Source organism: Pseudopipra pipra, chromosome 11 (genome assembly GCF_036250125.1).
Source record: "Pseudopipra pipra isolate bDixPip1 chromosome 11, bDixPip1.hap1, whole genome shotgun sequence".
Lineage (NCBI taxonomy): Eukaryota > Metazoa > Chordata > Aves > Passeriformes > Pipridae > Pseudopipra > Pseudopipra pipra.
The window spans coordinates 17,767,470-17,788,139 of NC_087559.1; the positions used below are offsets into that span (position 1 = coordinate 17,767,470).

General features: G+C 59.7%; 4 protein-coding genes across 10 annotated transcripts in view; 3 read left to right on the plus strand and 1 right to left on the minus strand.

The window, feature by feature from the left end:
- The window catches only part of IP6K1 (inositol hexakisphosphate kinase 1), a 37,536-nt gene extending 34,583 nt beyond the window's left edge, over positions 1-2,953 (plus strand). For all 5 annotated transcript variants that reach the window (XM_064667944.1, XM_064667942.1, XM_064667946.1 and 2 more), the window contains one exon: positions 459-2,953. In XM_064667944.1, the coding sequence (XP_064524014.1) occupies positions 459-968 (510 nt within the window). In that variant the 3' untranslated portion in view covers positions 969-2,953. The remainder of the gene's footprint in view (positions 1-458) is intronic.
- Positions 2,954-3,478: 525 nt separating this feature from the next.
- On the plus strand, positions 3,479-5,727 carry GMPPB (GDP-mannose pyrophosphorylase B). The gene is made up of 8 exons (XM_064667953.1): positions 3,479-3,680; positions 3,745-3,825; positions 3,899-3,947; positions 4,341-4,642; positions 4,719-4,797; positions 4,893-5,020; positions 5,204-5,386; positions 5,545-5,727. Exons 1-8 carry the CDS (start codon positions 3,552-3,554, stop codon positions 5,674-5,676), a joined length of 1,083 nt encoding a protein of 360 aa, XP_064524023.1. The 5' UTR covers positions 3,479-3,551; the 3' UTR covers positions 5,677-5,727.
- A 93-nt stretch (positions 5,728-5,820) lies between these two features.
- The window catches only part of RNF123 (ring finger protein 123), a 54,400-nt gene continuing 39,550 nt past the window's right edge, over positions 5,821-20,670 (minus strand). For all 3 annotated transcript variants that reach the window (XM_064667949.1, XM_064667947.1, XM_064667948.1), the window contains exons 34-39: positions 19,135-19,210; positions 18,183-18,267; positions 7,054-7,196; positions 6,598-6,692; positions 6,394-6,479; positions 5,821-6,290 (exon numbers count right to left, since the gene is read on the minus strand). In XM_064667949.1, coding sequence (XP_064524019.1) covers positions 6,191-6,290; positions 6,394-6,479; positions 6,598-6,692; positions 7,054-7,196; positions 18,183-18,267; positions 19,135-19,210 — 585 coding nt within the window. In that variant the 3' untranslated portion in view covers positions 5,821-6,190. The remainder of the gene's footprint in view (positions 6,291-6,393; positions 6,480-6,597; positions 6,693-7,053; positions 7,197-18,182; positions 18,268-19,134; positions 19,211-20,670) is intronic.
- Positions 8,568-11,452, plus strand: AMIGO3 (adhesion molecule with Ig like domain 3). Its single transcript, XM_064667952.1, has one exon. It carries the CDS (start codon positions 8,915-8,917, stop codon positions 10,553-10,555), a length of 1,641 nt encoding a protein of 546 aa, XP_064524022.1. The 5' UTR covers positions 8,568-8,914; the 3' UTR covers positions 10,556-11,452.

Consider the following 20,670-nt stretch of genomic DNA (forward strand, 5'->3'; position numbering starts at 1 on the left):
TGCTCCCTTCCCCACCCACAGAAGGACCTTGTAACCCAGATCTCTGCCCACAGACTCTGAAGCAATGAGGGCTTCATGTTAATCACGTGCCACATAATGGCAATAGGTGTTGGCAGCGCCCACTGACAGAGGATTGTCCGAGTTGGCCTAAGACTTTGCTGTTTAACCCTTGGGGTCAGTTGTGCCGTGCCCATGTGTGGGGCACTGGGACTGATGAGCTGCCTTTTGAGCGTCTTGGGAGAGGATTGGTGCTCGGGCACCCTGACTGCGCCCATGGGATGCACCCACGAGCTGCTTTGGGATTCAGGGAACAGGCAGAGCTGTGTCCTGCTCCCTCTCCATCATGGGTGGGGACAGAATAAGTTCTCTCAGCCCTGACAGTGCAGGACAGCTCAGGGTTCTGTGTGTGGCCTTAGCCCGTTGCACCCACTTGATGTGCCTTTCCTCTGGTGTTCCAGGTCTATCAGCTGGACACAGGGCATTACTTATGCAGGAATAAATACTATGGACGCGGTCTTTCCATCGAAGGCTTCCGCAATGCCCTCTACCAGTATCTCCACAACGGCATCGAGCTGCGCAAGGACCTCTTTGAGCCTGTCCTTGCCAAGCTGCGGAGCCTGAAGGCGGTTTTGGAGAGACAGGCCTCTTACCGCTTCTACTCCAGCTCCCTCCTCATCATTTACGACGGGAAGGACAGCCGGGCGGGGACGTTCGTGGAGCGCCGGCCGGAGATGCGCCTGAAGCGGGTGGACGGCTCCGTCCCCGAGAGCCTCCAGGACGGCGGCAGCACCGAGCCCGGCTCCTCGGCACAGCCCAAGGTGGACGTGCGGATGATTGACTTTGCACACAGCACCTTCAAAGGCTTTCGCGACGACCCCACTGTGCACGACGGACCCGACATGGGCTATGTGTTCGGGCTGGAAAGCCTCATCAACATCATGGAACAGATGCGTGAGGAGAACCAGTAGCCCTGGGCTACGGCCTCTTATTCTTGTCCTGGTGGCAGGAGGAGACAAGACCACTTACTACCACAGGAAAAACACAACTTTGGTTTTAAACAACTGTATCGCTCCGTTGTTTTTAAATGTACTTGGATAGGAGAGCCGAGGGAGGCAGGATGGAAGAGCTCCTCGTGCTGACCAGACGGTTCCGACCGTGCTAGCTCTGCCTTCTGGAGGAGGCTCTGCAGATGCCTGCTGGGTGTCGGGTGTCCCAGTTCTTCGCTCTTTGTGTGTGCATTTTGGAGGGAGGACCTGGATATAGGGATGAGAAAGCAGGGCTGGAGCTCTAGCGTGAGGAGCCTCCTGCCTTGGGAGCTCTCGGGAGAGCCTTCCCTTCAGAATTCTCCGGAGCTGTTTGGAAAGGATGCTCCACTAATGGTTGGCAGCGTCCCTGTGGCCGCCAGTGAGCAGCTCAGGTGCTGGTCCCTGTGTTCCGTGTTGCTGGCTCTGCCCTGGGTTTTGCTGACGGGGCTTTGCTTTTGATGCTGCCTTTTTCTGCTGTTTGGGCACTGTGAGTAGCCACCCCAGACACGGAAATGAAATGACCAAATGCAACCTCTGGCAGAGCTGTGGCTGGGAGGGAACACCACACACCTGGAGCTGTGCTCAAGCCCGGGGCCTGCTCCCTCTAATCATGACACAGGCAGGCACGGGGCTCTGAGGGAGTGACTCTGCCCTGGATCACTGACCAAGCAAGCACTCAGCTCGTGAGCTAGCAATAGTATCTGTAGCAGTTAAGATGACCCCAGCTGTGCAGCGGGGCGTTTCGGACCATTTCAACCCTTCCCCTCCTGTAATGTTTGTCCCACAGGCCGTACTGAGTCTGTCCCTCCAGCACAAAGCTGCCCTCTGCTCCCAGGCCCTGCCCTCCCCACGGGCCTGGGGGTGGGTGGTGGAAGGGAAGGCTGAGGGTTAGGGCTGACCCCCTTCTCCTCCCTGAGGATCTCCAGGGGCCAGGTGAGGGGGGACCTGGCTGACCGGTGAGTGCCACTGCCTGCCTGTTTAGCTTTGCTTCACGGAGTCAGTCTGTCCCAAAATAAATGTCCCTTGGCCTCCCTTGAGGCATTAACATTTGATACTGTGGCCTGGTGGTACCAGACTGGACCCTGCTCCACATCACCCCCTGTTTCTGTGTTGGGGCCCCTGGATGCTCCCTCTTGCTCTCACTGACTTGTTCCATGGCGTTACCATTACCCTGGCTCCCTGCCAGGCCAGGGTCGGGTTTGGGTTGTTTTTTTTAATTCCTTCAGGAAAGCTCGTTTGGGAATACTCGCATGTCGCATGTGTGCCGACTCCATGTGCGCGCAGGTCTCTCGGAAAGCACAGGTTCTCGGCCAGCTGCGGGCACAGGTCTGTGCCACTGGGGGGAAAGGGGACAGGGGCTGGGCCAGCTCTCTCTGCCTGTTCACTTGTCCAAGCCATCGCTCCCCTCCCGCCCTCTGGACAAGGACCTCTATCCCTGGCACACTGCCCTGCGCTGGGTTACTTCATCGCTCCTGCGGATCGCTGCCTTGCCAGGACTCGCAGGATTTTTCAGGGAGCAGGTTGGCAGGAGGTTCCGGGGTCGGGTGAGGGGCTAAGTGTAGCCAGCAGGTGCCCCAGGTGCCCCCAATAGCCCTGTTACCCCCCTGGCCCTGCCCCAGCGTGGCCTATTGCTGCCCCCCTCTGCATGTCCTTGTCCCCTGCGGGCTGTGCTCGGGAAGGCCAGGCCCCACCTCCTGGGGAGCCCCTTGGTGTCCCCTCGTGCCCACTCCCGCCGTTCCCACCTCACCGGCCGTGACAGACCTGCCACACTGCTGGTGCTCCGCGGGAGCCGCCTCCCCCCCTTCGGACCACCGCGGTGGGACTCCACAGCTTGTACATAGCCTTGGCCCCGTTTGTTTTTACATGAATAACCAACCTGTTTGTGCTTCACCAGAGAACCAAAAACCATTAAAGGAACTGTTTTTGTCCGCGGTGTGCCGTGCCTGCCTCTGCCGCGTCTGACCGCGGGGAAGGGGTGTGGGGGGGTTGGTGTTAAACGTCACCGCCCGGAGCGGGGTACGGCCGTGCCCCTGCCGGCTTCTCCTCGGGGCAGCCCGGGCAGGGCTGCAGCCGGGACCGGCCGTGCGGTGCTGCGGCGGGGAGCGGGACCGCTCTGCCCCCGGGGCGGGCGGGAGGACGAGTGCGGGGTGAGCGCTGGGAGTGGACGGGCGATGGAATCTGGGCGGGCGGGAGGACGAGTGCGGGGTGAGCGCTGGGAGTGGACGGGCGATGGAATCTGGGCGGGCTCTCGGACCCGAGGGGGCGGGCTCTGGGGTTCGGGCGGGCGGGGTGTAGGACCGCTGGGGGGGCGGGCTCTGTGCCGGGGCGGGCTGTAGGACGGGGGCGGGCTGTGTGGGGCGGGCTCTGTGCCCGGGGCGGGCTGTAGGACGGGGGCGGGCTGTGTGGGGCGGGCTCTGTGTGGGGCGGGGGGCAGGCCGCGGGCGGGGCGGGGCCGCGCGGCGGTGACGTGCCCGGCGCGCCGGGCGCTGACGTGTCGGTGCGGGCGCTGGCGCGGGACGCGGGGGGATGCGGGCGCTGATCCTCGTGGGCGGCTTCGGGACGCGGCTACGGCCGCTGACCCTGAGCCGGCCGAAGCCACTGGTGGAGTTCTGCAACAAGGCGGTGCTGCTGCACCAGCTGGAGGCTCTCCGGCAGGTGGGGGCGCGGGGCGCGGGGGTGCGGGGGCCGCCCCGCCGCCGGCTGACCCGCGCTCCCGCAGGCGGGCGTCAGCCATGTGGTGCTGGCGGTGAGCTACATGTCGGAGGCGCTGGAAGCCGCCATGCGGGAGCAGGAACAACGGGTAAGGGCCCTTCCGCCTCCCCCCGCCTCCCCCCGCAACCCAGCCCGCCCCGCCACTCACCCTGTGCCCGCAGCTCGGCATCCGCATCTCCATGTCCCACGAGAAGGAGCCGCTGGGCACAGGTAGGATGCATGTACGGGCGGGGGCGGGCGGGATGGAGTGGGGCCCGGGGGCAGCGGGGTGGGTGCTGGGGATGGGTCTGGCAAGGCTGGGGACGCTGGGAGGCGGTACCGTGGGCAGCAGGGTGGGTATGAATATGTAGGGCTGGGGGGCAACAGGAGCGGGACAGCATGGACAGCAGCATGGGTATGGACAGCGTACGGATGGGAGGACCGGGAGCACCTGGAGGGGGATGTCAGGATGGACATGGGCAGGACCAGGGAAAGCGGGGCCAGCCGAGGATCCAGAGGGACAGGGGACTTTGCGGGGGCATGCTGGGACGGGCAGAGGCGGGGCCAGCAGGACCCGGGCACTGGGCTCACCGCATCCCCGCGGGGTCATTCCCGGCTGGGCAGCGGGGCCGCTGGCACTGGCACGGGACCTGCTGGCCGAGGACGGGGAGCCCTTCTTTGTCCTCAACAGCGACGTGATCTGCGAGTTCCCCTTTGAGGCGCTGGCCCGTTTCCACCGGCACCACGGCGGCGAGGGCTCGCTGGTGGTGACCCGCGTGGAGGAGCCGGCCAAGTACGGCGTGGTGGTGTGCGAGGCCGACACTGGCCGCATCTGCCGCTTCGTGGAGAAGCCGCGCGTCTTCGTGTCCAACAAGATCAACGCCGGGCTCTACATCTTTAACCCTGGCATCCTGCAGCGCATCCAGGTACGAGCCGGGGGGCTGGGCTGGGCCAGGCTGGGGGGCTGGGCCACCTGCTCAGCCCTGCTCCCTGTCCCTGCAGCTGCGCCCCACCTCCATCGAGAAGGAGATCTTCCCGGCCATGGCGCAGGACGGGCAGCTCTATGCCATGGAGCTGCAGGGTAAGGCCCTGTGCACAGTGCAGGCAGCATCAGGGGGTCTTGCCTGCTCTGCCACCCCTGCTCTGGGGGTTGTCACCACGGCTCTGTCCCTGCAGGCTTCTGGATGGACATTGGGCAGCCAAAGGACTTCCTCACGGGCATGTGCATGTACCTGCAGGCGCTGCGGGCTCAGCACCCTGAGAAGCTGCACTCAGGGCCTGGTGTTGTAGGGAACGTGCTGGTGGTAAGTGCCAGCCCCCAGCACATCAGCCCCGGGCACATCATGGGCTCTCCGCGTCGTCCCACTGCTCTCCTCACTGCCATCCTCGAGCTGTGCCTTCCCGTCCCCACGCTGGCCTAGTGGCCTGGGCTGTGCCAAGAGCTCTGTCTGCCCTCCCAACCCTGGCACAGCCCATCTTCCTTCCAGGACCCCAGTGCCAAGATTGGGGCAAACTGTGTCATCGGCCCTAACGTGACGATCGGGGCCGGCGTGGTGGTGGAGGACGGGGTGCGCATCAAACGCTGCACCGTGCTGGAGGGGGCCCGCATCCGCTCCCACTCCTGGCTGGAGTCCTGCATCGTGGGCTGGAGCTGCTCTGTGGGCCAGTGGGTGAGGCCCTGGGTACCCCTGCAGGGTATTGAAGCTCAGCTCTTGCCCTCCCGCCTCCTCAGGCTGTGGCTGGAGGGATGTGCCGGTGCCTGCGGGCAGGAGTGGGAGCACAGCCCAGGGCCTGAGCCGGGCAGGTGTGACGGAGCCTCTCCGGGCAGGTGCGCATGGAGAACGTGACCGTGCTGGGTGAGGACGTCATCGTCAACGACGAGCTCTACCTCAACGGGGCCAATGTGCTGCCACACAAATCCATCGCCGAGTCCGTGCCAGAGCCGCGCATCATCATGTAGCAGAGCACCCTGCGGCCCCAGCCCTCCTTGGATTAAATATTTATATTTCCATTTACTGTTCAGCATTACCTGAGCATGGCCCAAACACCAGGTCGCTTGCCAGGGCTGGCCTGGCTTCCCCTCCCTGTGTCTCAAGGCACCACATAAGGAAGAATAATTTAATGTTGCATTTCACGAAGTCAGCCCCCAGCCAGGGGCAAGTTAACAGCCCGAATGCCCAGCCCAGCCCCACTGCCCTGGGGCTGCCACATGTTCCCAGTGCTGCTGCAGAGCCGAGGCCTCGGGCTCCCCTCCCTGAGAATGGCCCACGGGACAGAGAGGCTGCCAGGCAAGGGGACGCTGGCCTCTCCCACCCTGCAGCCCCCCGCCCCACACTGCAGCCCCATGCTGGGTCCTGGCCCTCTGGGTGAGGGTCCCACGGCCCTGAGCAGGGCAAGCGTTTGGGGAGAAGCCAGCATGGGGTAGGGGGGCCACCCCCGTCAGCTTGGGGGAGCCTGTGGGGCAGGGCTGGGCTCTATGAGCTGGCTGGCTTGGTGAAGTCGTCCACCCCCGTGATGGTGGCCTTGCAGAAGAAGCAGTCCTTGTTGTTCATCAGGTGCTGGTTGATACAGGCTCTGGGACAGAGGAGGAAAGAGCATCAGCCCCCCACCCTCATGGCACAGGGGAGCTGAGGGCTGGCAGTTGCCCTGGTGGGAGTCAGGCATGGGAGTTACTCACTTGCATGACTTGTGGGAGCAGGGCCTGAAGATGGCAGAGATGGGGTGTGCGTAGCAGATGGGGCACAGGTCCTCCTCACTGGTGGGCTGTGGGGGTCACCAGGCAGTTAATGTGGCAGACGAAGCCCTGTGTCTCAGGGCAGCTGTGCCAGAGCCGGGGCTTCTGCCGAGGATGGGGACAGGGCTGGGGGGAGGAGACACTCACCAGTGTGGTGGCAGCTGCCTGCTTGGACTCCTCACTCAGGTGGCTCAGCATCTTCTCCACCTTTGCCAGCTCCTCAGCACTGATATACTCTGTGTCTGGGGGGACAGAGTGGGTGTATGTGGGGTGGATATGACCCTCAGGCTGCCCTGAGGCATCTGGGTGATGAAGGGGGGCTGCATCCCCTTGGGGACCAGCCAGGACAGGGAGCCCCGTGCTGGGGACAGCAGGCTGGACATTGGGCACTGAGAAGGACAGAAATGCTGACAAGCAGGCACTGGAGACATCCCCATCTAGAGTGTCCTGCTGGGGGATAAGGGTCAAGGATGCCTGTCCCCAGGACTAAAAGGGCTGGGACATGTTGCAGGGGACACAGACACCACCAGCAGCCCCGTTCCCAGCCCAGCTGTGGGCGGGTGGTGAGCACAGCCCAGCTCCCAGCGCAGTGCCGGCACTTACAGGTGTGCAGGGAGAAATGGCGCTTGTCCGTGGCCGGGGCAGCAGCTGCCAGGGCCGAGGGCTCAGCGTGGCCCAGCAGGTACTGGATGGAGCGCAGCTGGAAGCAGGGATCCGCCAGCAGCACCGCCGTCGCTCGCTCAGCCCTGCCAAGGGACACAGATCACAGACTGCACACCCTGCAGGCCCAGGCCACCCGGCTGCATCCCCAGCTGGTGGTCCCCCCGCTCCCTGAGAGCCAGGGAAACATGCCCAACTGCAGCCAAAGGGTAGCAGCCACCCTCCTCCTCCTCTGTCAGCCTCGACCGGGAGGCTCTGGCGATCGATATGGTGCATCAGCACTTGCTGAGGCTGCAGCCCTCACGCCGGTGCCCACAGAGCCTGGGGAGCTGCGGGGCGGCTGGAGCTGCCAGCGCTGCCCTGGGTCTCAGCCCTGCATGGGAGAAGGGGAGATGTCCCGCAGCAGCCTGACGCCGGGGGCTGTGGCCCCGTGCACCAAGGGGACGGCTCAGGGTGCCCCCAGGGCAAGCAGGTGCCCCCACAAGACAGGAGGGAGCAGTCGTGGCTCTTCCTGGCTTCAGCGGGGACAGGCAGGAGGGATGAAGGGCACCTTAATGGGTGTCTCCATCGGGCATCAGTGCCGTGGCCCGTTCATGGCCCTTGGCAAGAAGCAGAGCTGGCTCCGTGGCTGGCCCAGGGGCAAGCCCAGCCACTCCAGCGGCAAGAGGGGCAGGAGGAGCGAGGGAACATCCAGTTGTCGCAGGCTGAGCCGGGGCGCAGGGGGTTAACAGCCCCTTGACTCGCAGCAGCCGCAGCCGCCAAATTAGCTTTTTGCTGCCCTAATGGAAACCAATTCCCCAGCTCTCCTCTTCCCACTAACCGCCTGGGCTCTGGATAATGACATTCCTGCGTGTCCTTCACCCTGTGGCCACCCCCTCTCCACCAGCAGCCCACGGCTCCCCCTCTGCCGTGGCGACCCTGCGGGGCTCGGCCATCCTGTTTGTTCACCCCCTGGCTGAGGGTGCTGGGGGGTCCCCCCCAGCTTGTGCAGGAGGTGGTCAGGATGCGCGCAGAGGGAAGGAGCACGGCTGGGAGATAAGGAGCACTGCGGGGGTGACCGCCATCCCCACTCCCAGCCTGGGCGTAAGATGGAACACGAGGGGCTCCCAGAGGTGACGACGGGGTGGGTTTATTCCAGCATCCTCCCAGAGGCTGGGCAGTGGCGGAGCAGCCGCTTTACGGATTAGAGCCGGTCGCAGCTGCCGTTCTCCATCGGGAGGGACGCGGCTGCTCACTGGTACGGCCGGAGCGGCCCTGAGCTCCCCCGGGGGAGAAGCGACCACGCAGGGCTGCGCTCGCCCTGCCCACTCGCAGGGAGGGCCGGGGCCACCGCCGCGGCCACCACTCCCCGCGCCGGGGCCAATGGGATCCCGCCCGGCCCCCTCGCCGCGCACCGCCCGCGCCTAAATAAGGGCAGGCGCGGGACCGCGCTCCCGCAGCGCGCCCGGCTCCCGGGAGGTGCTGCCCGGGAGGGACCCGGACGGGGCTCCCCGAAGGCTGGAGCGCGGGGATGTGCCCCGGCGGCGCTGAGCGCTGAGAAACTTCGCACTCCAGGGATGCGCAGCTCCAGGAGGCAGCGAGGCGCCCACACACAGCCCGACACGGAGTGCCTCAATCCCCCTGATGCGGATCGGCGGCTCCCGGCCGTCCCCCCGCAGCCCCCGGCCCGCCGGAGCACAGGTACGGGGCAGCCTCGGGTGAGCCGCGGCGGAGCCGGGCAGGGCGATGCCGCCCTTTAACTCTTTTCAAGCCTCACGGCTGGAATCGGGATCCTCCTTCGCGGAGTGCAAAGGGGCGTCTCTGGATGCTTGCTAGAGCCAAGGCAGCACCGGGGGAGAGCAGGGGGGACGGCGACACGCTTTCTCTCGCGTCTCATCGAGCCTGGCTGTGCTGCCAGGCTGCACAGAAGCTCCTGCCCGCCACAATGTCCCCACCGGTGACCGCAGACCCGCTCTGGCCGCGGGTGGCGAAGCTGCTGCTGCTGCTCCAGCTGTGCGCCCCCGGCCGCGCTCCCCAAGCCTCCCCGCAGTCCCGCCTCTGCCCCTCCGCCTGCATCTGCACCTCCGACCTGCTGAGCTGCAGCCGGCAGACGCTGGAGCATGTGCCCCCGGCGCTGCCGTCCACCACCACCACGCTGGACCTCAGCCACAACGCCCTCACCCAACTCCAGGACCGCTGGCTGGCCGCCCTCCCGCACCTCGAGGCCCTCCACATCAGTCACAACCAGATTCGGGACCTTTCTCAGCAGGCTTTCCACAATGCCTCCTACCTGCGGCACCTGGACATGTCCTCCAACCACCTGCACGCCGTGGAGACGCACTACTTCGGGGCGCTGGTGAGCTTGGAGGAGTTGCTGCTCTACAACAACCACATCAAGCGGGTGGATGAAAACGCCTTCGCCAAGCTGAGTGGTCTGCGGAAAGTCTACCTGAGCTGGAACAACCTGACCACCTTCCCCTTCCATGCGGTGCAGGGGCTGGGGATCTACAACCTCCGTACGCTGGACCTCTCCTCCAACTGCCTGAGCAGCATCCCTGTGGAGGTGCTGGTGGCTCTGCCCGAAAACATCGGGAACGGTTTGTACCTTCACAACAACCCCATCAGGTGCACCTGCCCGCTCTACCTGATGCTCCAGCGCTGGAAGCAGCGAGGATTCAGCTCTGTGAAGGATTTCTTCGAGGAACACACCTGCAAGGTATCTGGCAACGTGCCCCGGTCCCTGATCAAGGTCCACAAATACAGCCCCATGTTTGAGAACTGCTCGGCGGGCCCTGGAGACGCGCACCTCTTGCCCTTCCAGGTGATGGTGGACCAGCCCATCCTGCTCACCTGTAACACCAGTCTGCCATCCTCGGCCACTACCTACATGTGGATCTCCCCTCAACACGAACCCATCAAACACCCGGGGAACAGCAACGGCTCCCTGGAGGTCTTTCGCAACGGCAGCCTGAGGATCGCTAAGGCCAAGCCCTGGCACTCGGGGATCTACGTAGGCTTCACCAAGAGCACCCACAACTTCAGCAGGCTGTGTGAGTTCAATGTGACCGTCCAGTACCCCAAGCCCGGGGACACCTTCAACACTGGCCTCACGACTCTGCTGGGCTGCATCGTGACCCTGGTGCTGGTGATCATCTACCTGTACCTCACGCCGTGCCGCTGCCTGCGCTGCTGCAAGAAGCCAGCCCCGCTCAGCCCCCCGCAGGAGTGCAGTGCCCAGTCCTCCATCCTCAGCACCACCCCCCCTGCCACCGACGGGCCGAACCGCAGGGCCGGCGCCAACAAGCACGTCGCCTTCCTCGAGCCCATCAGGGAGACGCAGAACGGCAAGATCCGCCTGGCCCTCAGTGAGGACTTCCCCGACCCCAAGCACCCCAAGGTCCTGCAGCTCAAGTCAGACACAGAGTCCATCAGTTCTGTCTTTTCTGACACCCCCATTGTGTCATAGCGGGGCAGAGCTGGGAGAAAAACCAGGGCCTCATGACAGCTGGTCTCCATCGCTGCTAGAACAAGATTACTGGGCACCCCGAGTTCCTGGTTTGAGTGCGACCCATGGGAGTGATCATCGTCACCCACAACCGCTTCAGCCATGAGCTCCTGGTGGGTTTTGGGTCACAGGCACATTGGTGCCCAGCAAGAGCTCCTTGCATAATCCACTGGCAACGGCCTCGTTAGCACAAGGGTAATGCTGATAAACCCAGCATGCTGGAGAAACCCCCCTTCTTTTGGGCACCCACCCTCCCTTAATGGTGACACTGGGGCAGGGGATCTGCCACGTCCCCAGTCATAAGATGCCCAACCTGACACCGCCACCACAGACCCCTAGGCCAAGGAATAGCTGTGACATGTGGGACACTGTCCTCACTCATGACAGGGCCTCTGGGGATGGCAATGCCACCGTTGTCTCCCAGCCTGTAGCAGTCCCTATCAGCATGCCATGGCTGGGAGCAGGGGGAGCATGACCCCATCACAGGGGGGGTACACAGCCTCTTCCCCAAACATGGCCATGCAGGGGGGATGGAGCTCAGCGCCCACCCAGCCACGCAGCCAAGCAAACCTTGCAAGCTTTTGCTTCCCGAGGAGCTGTAAATAGTGAAGGCAGGATTAGGTGACGCGACACAGCGCCCCGGCCCGCATTGCTCAGAGCTCCCCGTGCCACCAAGGACAATGAGGTCTCCGCTGCGCCAGCTCCTGCGCTGCTTCTCCTTGAGGCGGACACTGCTCAAGCACAGCTATTTAGGCAGTAACCTAATCAGCCTATCGATAAATGTGAGTAATCCTCCCCTCTCCTGGGTCGTAATTCTCTAGTTCCATTGGAATAAAAATGCCTATTTTTTTAAGCTCACACTGGGCTGAGTGTCTCCTTGCCCTTGCAGCAGCGAGCAGCCACCCTGCAGCTCCTGGGCACAGCAGTGGGAGTCCGGGGTCTGAGTGAGCCCTGAATTCCTGCTGGCCTGGCACAAGGCTCACAGCCTCTGCTCCCATCAAATGGCGTTTGGGTGGCCTCGGCGAGGGGGTTAAATGTGCTGAGCAGGCCTGGGCTGCTGTGAGAGGAGGCTTCTCCCTGGAGAGCAGGTCCCCAGAGTGATGCCTGGGAGATCAGGAGGGAGCAGCACTGACTGATACAAGGGCACAGCCAGACCCCAAAAGGGATGAGAAGGGTTTAGATGCAGGGGAGAGGCACCACTCAGGAGGGGACTGGCTCTGCCTTTGTCTCAGTCCCAGTGTCCCCTGCCGATGGAGACCCCCGACTCGCTGTAACCTGCGCTGCCTTTCCTGTCACCCAGCCTTGCATTGGCCTGGCATAGGGACTGGCTCTGCCCCCCAAAACACCTGCCTGATCCCACAGAGGGATAAGGGTATACAACCCACTTGCTGGTCACCAGCATCCCATCCACAGCTGAAGCAGGAGCATGTGGCTGTCATGTGCAGCACAGGGGAGGCTGGGGTCACCCTGTAGGCAGGAGCACAGCTCAGACACAACGGGGACCAGGACCCTTCACAGAACTGCACCCCAACCTGCAACCCCATCTTGGCTGAGCGTCCCGGTCCCAAGAGCCACTGGCAGCCCTGTTACTGGTGGGAGGGGAAGGTCCTTGTGGCACTGGGACAGCACTAGCACACATCCTTCAACTTTTCCTGCCAGGAAACAAGCAGCTTTTTTCCCAGCAAAAACCCAACTGTGCCTAAAGCACTTGTCAGAAGCCCCTCACCCATCTAAGGAGGGGGACAGTGTTTGGAAGAGCAGCTATCCTGAGACAGCTGCAGCCTCCCAGCACTGATCCTGACGCTGACCTTGTGCTCAGCTCCACACGATCTGTGATCTGTGCCCCTGCAGCCCCCAAGGTGATGGGATGTGGAGCGACAGGCCCTGCCAGGCTGTGCCCTTGCTCCCCCACACCCAGCACTGCTGGCCCTGTCACCTCGTGTTAGCACAGCGTCCTGATGAGCCCAGGACACACCAGGGGCTGCCAGGAGGTGACAAGGTGTCAGACAGAGAGGTGAGTGACACCTTGAGGGTGGAGATGAGGTGCTGCCACTCTTTGGCTTCGCACCCAGGCAGGGATCCATGGGAAGGATGGTTTCAATTTGACCTGGGAATATCTGGGAAAGAGAAGAGGCCCAGGCAATGCACCCAGGTCTAAACCACACCAGGGCACTGCCCCAAGTGCCACCCATGCCTGCTGAGACAGTGCTAAGCCCATGCCAGAGCACTTGCCACATCTAAGCACCACATCTTCCTCCAAAAGGAAAAGTGAAGTGCTGCTCCAGGCTCCAGCACCCAGATTGAGTGTTACCCACCCGCTGTCTCCATCCTTGTCAGTCTCCTTGCAAACCTTCTCCTTCCCTGGTGCCAACACCAGCTTCCCAGGCATTAGTGCTCCTGCAAACCTGCATCCTCAGCTGAGGGTAACAACTGAAGCTTAGGGAAAGCTCAGGCCAAGGAGTGTAAGAAAAGCTCTCAGTGACTCTCCAGGGACACACCAGCCTGGAAAAGCCCAGGAAAGCCTGCAATTCTCCTATCCCTGCAGGAAGGCTGAGCCTTGCTCAGCTGGGAACAGCACATCTGAGGTCTGTATCAGTGCTGCCCCCGAGGGATCCCATTGCCTTTAACCACGAAAATCCTGCTGCTGCTTTTCACACCTTCCTGATGCTTAGAAAGGATCCCACACCACACGGCTGCTCCAATGAGCAGGGGAGGGCGGTTCAAACTGTCGAAGCAGTTCATTAACCAGCCTGAAAGGCAGAACATCTCAGCAAGGAAAAACATAGCTGGGAGCACAGCCTCTCTGACAGGCAGGAGTTGAGAAACCTAATGGATGTTCCCCGAGGAATACCCTGTCCTCTCTCAGCAGCCATCTGCACCATCACAGCCCTGGCTCCCACCAAACCACCCTCCTGCTCCTCGGCTCTGCAGAGTAAAGCAGTGGGTCAGCACAAAGCACAGCAGCCCCAGCACACAGGACCTGTGCCAGCATGCATGAGGACAAGGACTAGCTTTGGGATAAGGATTAGCTTTGGGGACCAGCATTCAATGCTGACTCCTGTCTCCCCTGGCACTTCACACCTCAGCCAGGACAATGTGGGTGCACTGAATGCCAGTCCTGTCCTGTCCTCCTGCCACTGGGGCGGGACACATGATGAACATGGCTGGACCCGAATCCTTTCCTTATGATGCTCACAGTTTTCCAAAGAGCTCAAAGCAGCAAAGCCTGGTGCTGGCCAGCACAATGCCTGCTCCTGCCTCCCAGTGTGTGCCTGACAGCCTTGAGGCACCGGGAGAGCCCAGCCCTGGCAGTCCCACTGCTCAGGACACAGCATTTGGAGCTGGCAGCTTGTAAAAACTGCAAGACCAGACTCCTTTTTTAACCATGAAACCTATGTCTGAGCTAGTCATTCTTCCATGCTCTTGCTCACACTCGCCTCAATGTTACACACTGCAAGACTGGGGTACCACCCATCTTCTGAGACTTTAGAGCAAGGTAGCAAGGACTCCTTTAGACTGAGTGGTCCATGAAATGCCTGCTCCTGCCCCTCCTTCCACCACAGCTCACTCACCAACACATGTTGAAGGAGTATTAGTGTTTAATTGATCAGTAATTACAGGGTCCTACAGGATTGCAGAGAACTACCATGTCCACAGCGACCAGCCAGATCCCCAGGGTCCCAGCAGTGCTTGAGCACATAGGTACGTGGCTGTTTGGGAACCTGCAGACTAGGATCTCCTGACCTTTCCAGCAGAGGTGATCCCAAAACCATTTGGCAACTGAGCAGAGTCTGCTTAGTCTGCCTCCAAGGTGCCTCCAACCCTCATCCTGAGAGCATCATGCCCCTGCCTCTGAGCGGGTGGTGTCCATGGGGCATGGGGGAAGCCCGAGGAGCAGAGCAGTGGCCAAGCCCTGGCACAACACTGCTCATCCCCAGCCTAGGATGGCCATTCACTTCCCACAAAGGCCATTCTAACCGATATGCCCAGCCCTAATTACAGTGGGCCCTCACACACAGGGGACCACAGCCTCACCTTCTGGCCTCACCCCTTCCCCTGCGCTCGCTCCCACCAGGATCCTGACACCAGCTCTGGCCAACGCTGCTCCATTAGCTCACTCTGAAGGAGGCTTAATAGAAAATCTGCTCAATTATTTAGCAAGCAGACAAACAGGGGGATGATACTGGCTGGAGGCAGCCAGGGTCTGTGGTGTGGATTCAGCCCAGTTCCCGGCTCAGCCTGCCAGATCCTACTTTCCCTCTCCTCCCCACGCAGTCATTAGGGCCTGGCAAACAGGCAGCACATGGACATCTCTGCCTCCTCAGCCCTGCCAGCCACTGAGACTCCCCAAAGCAGTGCTGCCCAGTGCTGTCAGACCCGAGGGCTGGGAGGGGGGCACTGAAGCTTTGGCTCATCACAAGCAGCACCAGCCTGTCCTGCCCAACCCAGCAAGGAAATGCATCTCTGCTCTCTCAAAAGCACAGCCTGCTGCATCCAGGGACTACAGCAAACGATGGATGGATCAACCATCTCACCTCAGCCTGGCCTGGGCAATGTTCCCTTGCCTTGTGCCTAATGGCTCTGTTTGATGCCAGGAGTCCGTAGCAAGAGGACTTGATGCCTGGCTGAGTGTCCTGTGCTGGGAAAGGAGCAGCTGAGGCATCTGATTGCAGCCTGATAACGTGGCTGGATGAGTTGGCAGGGCCCTGATCCTCCTTACTCCCACCCTTTCCCACCAGAATGTTTTGGCCCCATAAATGGGATTTCATCCCTCCACTCCCAGAAGAGCTTGCAGCACTTTCCAACCAAGTACCTGGTACAGTGTCTGCTTACTGGGTTGGAGGCGACCAGAAAAAACACGGCCAAGCCAAGGAAGTCTCTTGAGGTCCCTCATTCTCTGGGGCACAGCCTTCTCACAGGGAACCAGCCAGGGTAACAGCTAGTGTCCCTGGTAATTCCCACAGGGACATTCCTGCAAACGTGGGTTGGAAAAACTTCTCTGTTAATGGTTTCTGGCAATCTGGGACCTGGGAGAGATTTCTACCTGCTTCCAGCACTGCCTGGGCAGAGCATTTCTGGGAAAGGACAAAAGCTCATCCCATTATCCTGCTTGCTGCTGAGAGGAAGGGAGAAAGGAAAAGGAAAGGCAAAAGGAAAGCTGTCTCCACGTGAGTTCACACAAACGGATCTGCTCTGGAGGGCCTGGTTACATATGGGACCCTTTAAATCACTTCAGTTCCTCCTTGCAGCAACACAACCCATAGCAATCACCTTCCATGGGAATGTACAGACCCGAGGAAGGTTTGAATTCTCCTTTTCCATTCCACAGACCATCCTTTTACTCATGCACCTGGAGACAGATGCTTCCCATTGCTCTGGGCCATCGCTGTGCTCCATCACTGACATATCATCTCCCTGGCTTTGGGGCAACTGTTATCCCAGCTGCACCACCCAGGCTTCAGCACCCTGTGGTGATGGTGCTTTGAAAACAGGATCAAAACAGGGCTGAGCCCTCGAGGAATGCAAAGGCAGCAGAAAAGCCTCAGTGGTTGCTCTCACACCTGCTGGTTTTCTCCATCCCACCTCTCTTTGCCATTTCACAATGTGCCTGCATGGAGTAGAATTGCTCTGTCAGTGGGGTGCAACACCCAGTTCTCAATTCAGAGTGTTGCAAACAGGGTGGGGGGTTCAGTTTTTCCTTCCATGTGAGGCACTCTGCCTTTGGCCACGCTGGTCTCTGCCTCCAGACTGCCCATCCCCTCTGTTTAGGTATCAGCAGAGGGTCTCCAAGCCACCAGCCTCAGTTCTTTTGCCTTGATTGACCTCAATGGCTCCCCTGCAACGTTTGCTTGCCTTTTATAGATCACTGATGCATCAAACCTCAGGTTTAGTGCATGGCTTTGCAAAATCACAGACAAGCATTTCGGTTTATAGATATTTTTTCCTGGGCTTCCTCCTGTTCCACCTTGTGTTCCTCCTGCTCAGTTAGGTCCACCTTAAGGACACAATGCTTTTCATGCATCATTCCCCTATTTTGTATTTATTTCTGCTTTCCAGTGCCCAGGGAGGTGACTGCAAAGCCCTTGAACATCAGTCAGAGACCTGCACAGTGCCTCTGGTTTGTGACTGCAGAGCCCAAGGCATGGAGGATGCTGTTGGTAGACAGGGGACAATGGCTGCCCAGGCTTCACAAAGCACAACTGGCTTTTCAGGGAAAGGACACAGTCTGGAAGCTTTCTGTCTCTCCAGGAGTCCCTGCAGGCTAGAAAGGATGTGACTGACATCACACTACCATGGCCCCAGAGCTCTTTGGAGTTTGCTAAACTGAGGGGCGTCCCTTTCCCATTTTTACCCTACAAGTGACCTGACCTGGGACAGATGTTTAAGCGACAGAGTGTCAGGGAAGGACTTCTCATCCTGTCTGTCATGCAGGATAAAGCTTTATCACCTCCTTCCTTTCCTCCAGGAAGAAATGTCTGGTCGTGGTGTCAAATTCATGATTGCCCTTTCCACAGAGCAGAGTTCTGGGGGTGAGCAAAACTCACCCCTGCTCCCAGCCCAGAAAGGCCACTGATCAATGCTTGGCATTGTCACACTTAGGGCTGTAAGACTGGTGCAGCAGCCACGGGAGGCAGGTTATAATTAGATATATTTGTGTACATCTTTTGAGTCCTTGAGAGAAGAAGCTGAAAGACTGGCTGCAGGGCTGAGCTGCTCAGCCAGATGGGACTCTCCTCTCTGCAGAGCCAGAGATTATCGTGTTCTCCAACATGAAAACAAGCAGGATGTACAGCACAGACAGGAGAGCCCCATCTCCAACAGCAGCCTACAGCACACAGTGACCAGGCAAGACACCTACAAATGACAATGGGAGATGGCAAAGGCAGGGCTGCAGAGTGTCAGAATAAGTCTATTTGCAGGACTTGGTACAAGCAGACATAGACACACATAAATGATCAGGTCAGCTGTGGCTCTGTCCAGCCACATCACTCCGCCAGTGCTGCCTCTTTGAGTAACTCGCTACCATAAAGACAAGATTTGCTTCATCTTAAAATCAGAATCACCCAAATGCCTGGACAGGACTTGTCTCACCTTTGTGCCACAGGTCTGGGCAGCCAGAGCACTCTGTACACATTCTGGTGCCTTCCTGAGATGGGTCCAGGGCAAAGAAGCTTTAATGAACCCCCTTTAATGAACGCCCTTCCAGCCATCCCTGTGTGCTGCAGCACTTTGCCTGTGTCACCACATCAGCACAGCTCTTTCACATACAGCAGCTCCGACAGCAGCTGTCCCATCGCACAGTGCCAGGCCCCATCCCGAGGAGGAAGGTGCTGCCAGTACAGCACCTCACAGGGACCCCTCACAAGGGTTTTCTATCACCACAGCGAGGGGGTTTGCACCCAGCAGGAGCACTGGGATGCAGCTGCTGCAGGGGCACAAAGCTCTTTGGCTTCTACCTGCTCCACACACACCTCCCTCGCTTCAGTCTCCATGCACCCACGTCGTCCTGCAACACCTCCCATGGCACCACTGCAGTGCCCAGAGCATTGCCACACACCCTGTGCTTTGGAAGGCAAAAGCCACTCACCCCTGAACATCAGTGTCCACCAGCAGCCGGACCAGTATCCCTGTCACAGCCACAAGGATTGGGTAATGGTCCACGCTCTCCAGGCCTACGGAAGCAAAAGAGAAAGGTAAGAGCTGGTGCCACCACGTGACAGGCAGAGCAGGGCTGCACCACTACTGCCAGGCTTGGTGGTCCAGGAGGTGATCAGTCACCAGGCACCATGACAGGGGCTCTCTGGGGGGGCCATCAAGGACAGAGGGGTCTTCCCCACTCATGTGAACCCCAGACCCAGACACTGCTCTCATGATGGAGCACTCCTGCCTCTTCCAAACCTCAAGAGGAGAAGATGTCTGTCCTCTCCTAAGGAAAATGCAGCTGCTGTACAGGGAATATGGGATGTCCATAAGACAGCGTCTGGAGCCAGTGTCTGCTCACAGGCCCAGCTCAGCTGCCCACAGTCACCTCTCAAGGAAGAGGGCTGATGTTGCTGAGAACAGCTTCCCCCAACAATTCAGTGCATCCTTTACTCGATGCAGAGCCCAGCAAGCAAACCTGTTACCTGGGCTGCAGCCTGTGCAGGGCTTTGAGCCTTCCAAACAGCTCCCACCTAACCTGTGCCAGATCAGTGTTTAGCAAGACATCTGCCCACCCCCACACACACAGCTGCCACTTCCACCAGGGACAGCCAGACCTGTGTGTCAGCTGCCTCATGAGGACAGGGCTGCTGGAGGGAACCAGAGTTGCTGGACCAAAGAAGAGCACCAACGCTCACATCTGTCTGAAGGATTTACATGTCTTCTGAAGGCAGCACTTCTGTTGCAGCCTGTGGGACCAGACTGGCTTCCCAGCCAGGGATGTGCCATGTCTGAGGTCTGATCCCATCCACCTCTGCGCCAACCTTCTTGCAAGCCATCCATTTCTTCCCAAGGGTGTGCTTCCAGCAGAGGGACACAGGGTTAATGTGTGGACTCACCAGGCAGACGGAGGTTGACCACTCTGTCAAACAAGTTCCTTTCAGCTGTCACACGGTTCAGCACCTGGTTCAAAAGCTGTGTAGGGAAAAGCAGAGAGAGTTTGTATTTTCTGGATGGACTTTCTTGTAAGCAGCATCCGAAAAGCAAGTTTTGGGGCAGCATGTCCTTATAGTTTGGGCTCGTTGCCTGAGAGCTGGTGAATGCAGAGGGAGGCTCACAGCACACACCTAGCTTAGCTTTGGCATGGAACAAGGTGGCACCACACCACAGTGGTTGTACCAGACCAAAACCTCCCACAGAAGAGTCAGTCTGAGGTCAAGACACCTGAATATCAGCACCTTCCACTTAAATCTGAATTCCCACCTACAGAAGCCAAACTACTTCTGCAGATAAAAGCTCCTGACAAGCAGAAACTACAATCCCCAGGACAGCCACAGCATGTGAAGAGTGAGCTGGCAGCTGTGGGCAAAAGCAGTGTCAGCAGGGTGAAGCACAGTCCAGGTCCTGCCCTGACTGGAGCTGGCAGCAGGATGGATCTACCAGGCCTGAAGCACAGGGTGAGTACAGAGAACAATCAACTTCTCTGTATGACAGAGCATCACCACAGGCAGAGATTTCTGCCTATGACCAGCACAGGAGGAATCAACTCTAAAGACACTTAATTAGCCACCATTAGCTCTCACTCAAACCCCAGTGGGACAAGCAGGGACTGCTCCAGGCTTGACACAACTGCTGCAAGCTGAGCACGGTCTCTCAGACACAGCATCCCTCTTCCTGTCTCCCCAGTGCACAAGAGCAGAACACTGCACCTCTCTGTGGGCATGTTCAGTGGTGGGGCACAGCTTCATAGCAGCAGCAGGTAGTGAGGGGAATGCTGCAGCACCCTGCTCTCTGCTACCTATTCCCCAGCTTGCCTAAGCCACCTGCTGAGGGCCCCTCACTCTCCTCCTCACACAGTGATCCCTACAAAGATCCCAAGCTGAGCACTTCCCTCATGATTGGCGTACCAGACCCCACTATGTCTTGCTTTGATTCATCTGCTCAGAGCCCTGAGACTCAACTCTTGAGGTACAGGTAAGTTACATATAACTGCTCCCCACCAGTCCAGATCGTACAAGAAGAGCCTGTCCTCAGGACTTTCCAGGATTTCCCATGCTTCAGAAAATAAATTAATTTACTGGACTCCAAGGACTGTTGTGGGTTGAAATGAGGCTGTACCAGTCACCCTGGCAGGGAAGTGGAGATGTCTGGTAACATGTTCTAAGATTGAGGGATAAAGGACCTGCCCAAACATTGGAGTGTGTTCCCTGTGAAGCCAGTTATAGTCTCCACAGCTCCCTGCTCAGACGTATCACACCTCCTCTCCAGATTTCATGGCACTGCTCATCACTGGAGAATTCAGCGTTTACTGGCCACAGCCTCTCTGAAGGAAGATTTAAGCAGCCATCATCCATCCCCCGTCCCAGCAGAGGTAGAAATCAGCTGTGCCAGACCAGCTGCAAAGGAGGGGGGCAGTTGATACGTAGAGATTTTAG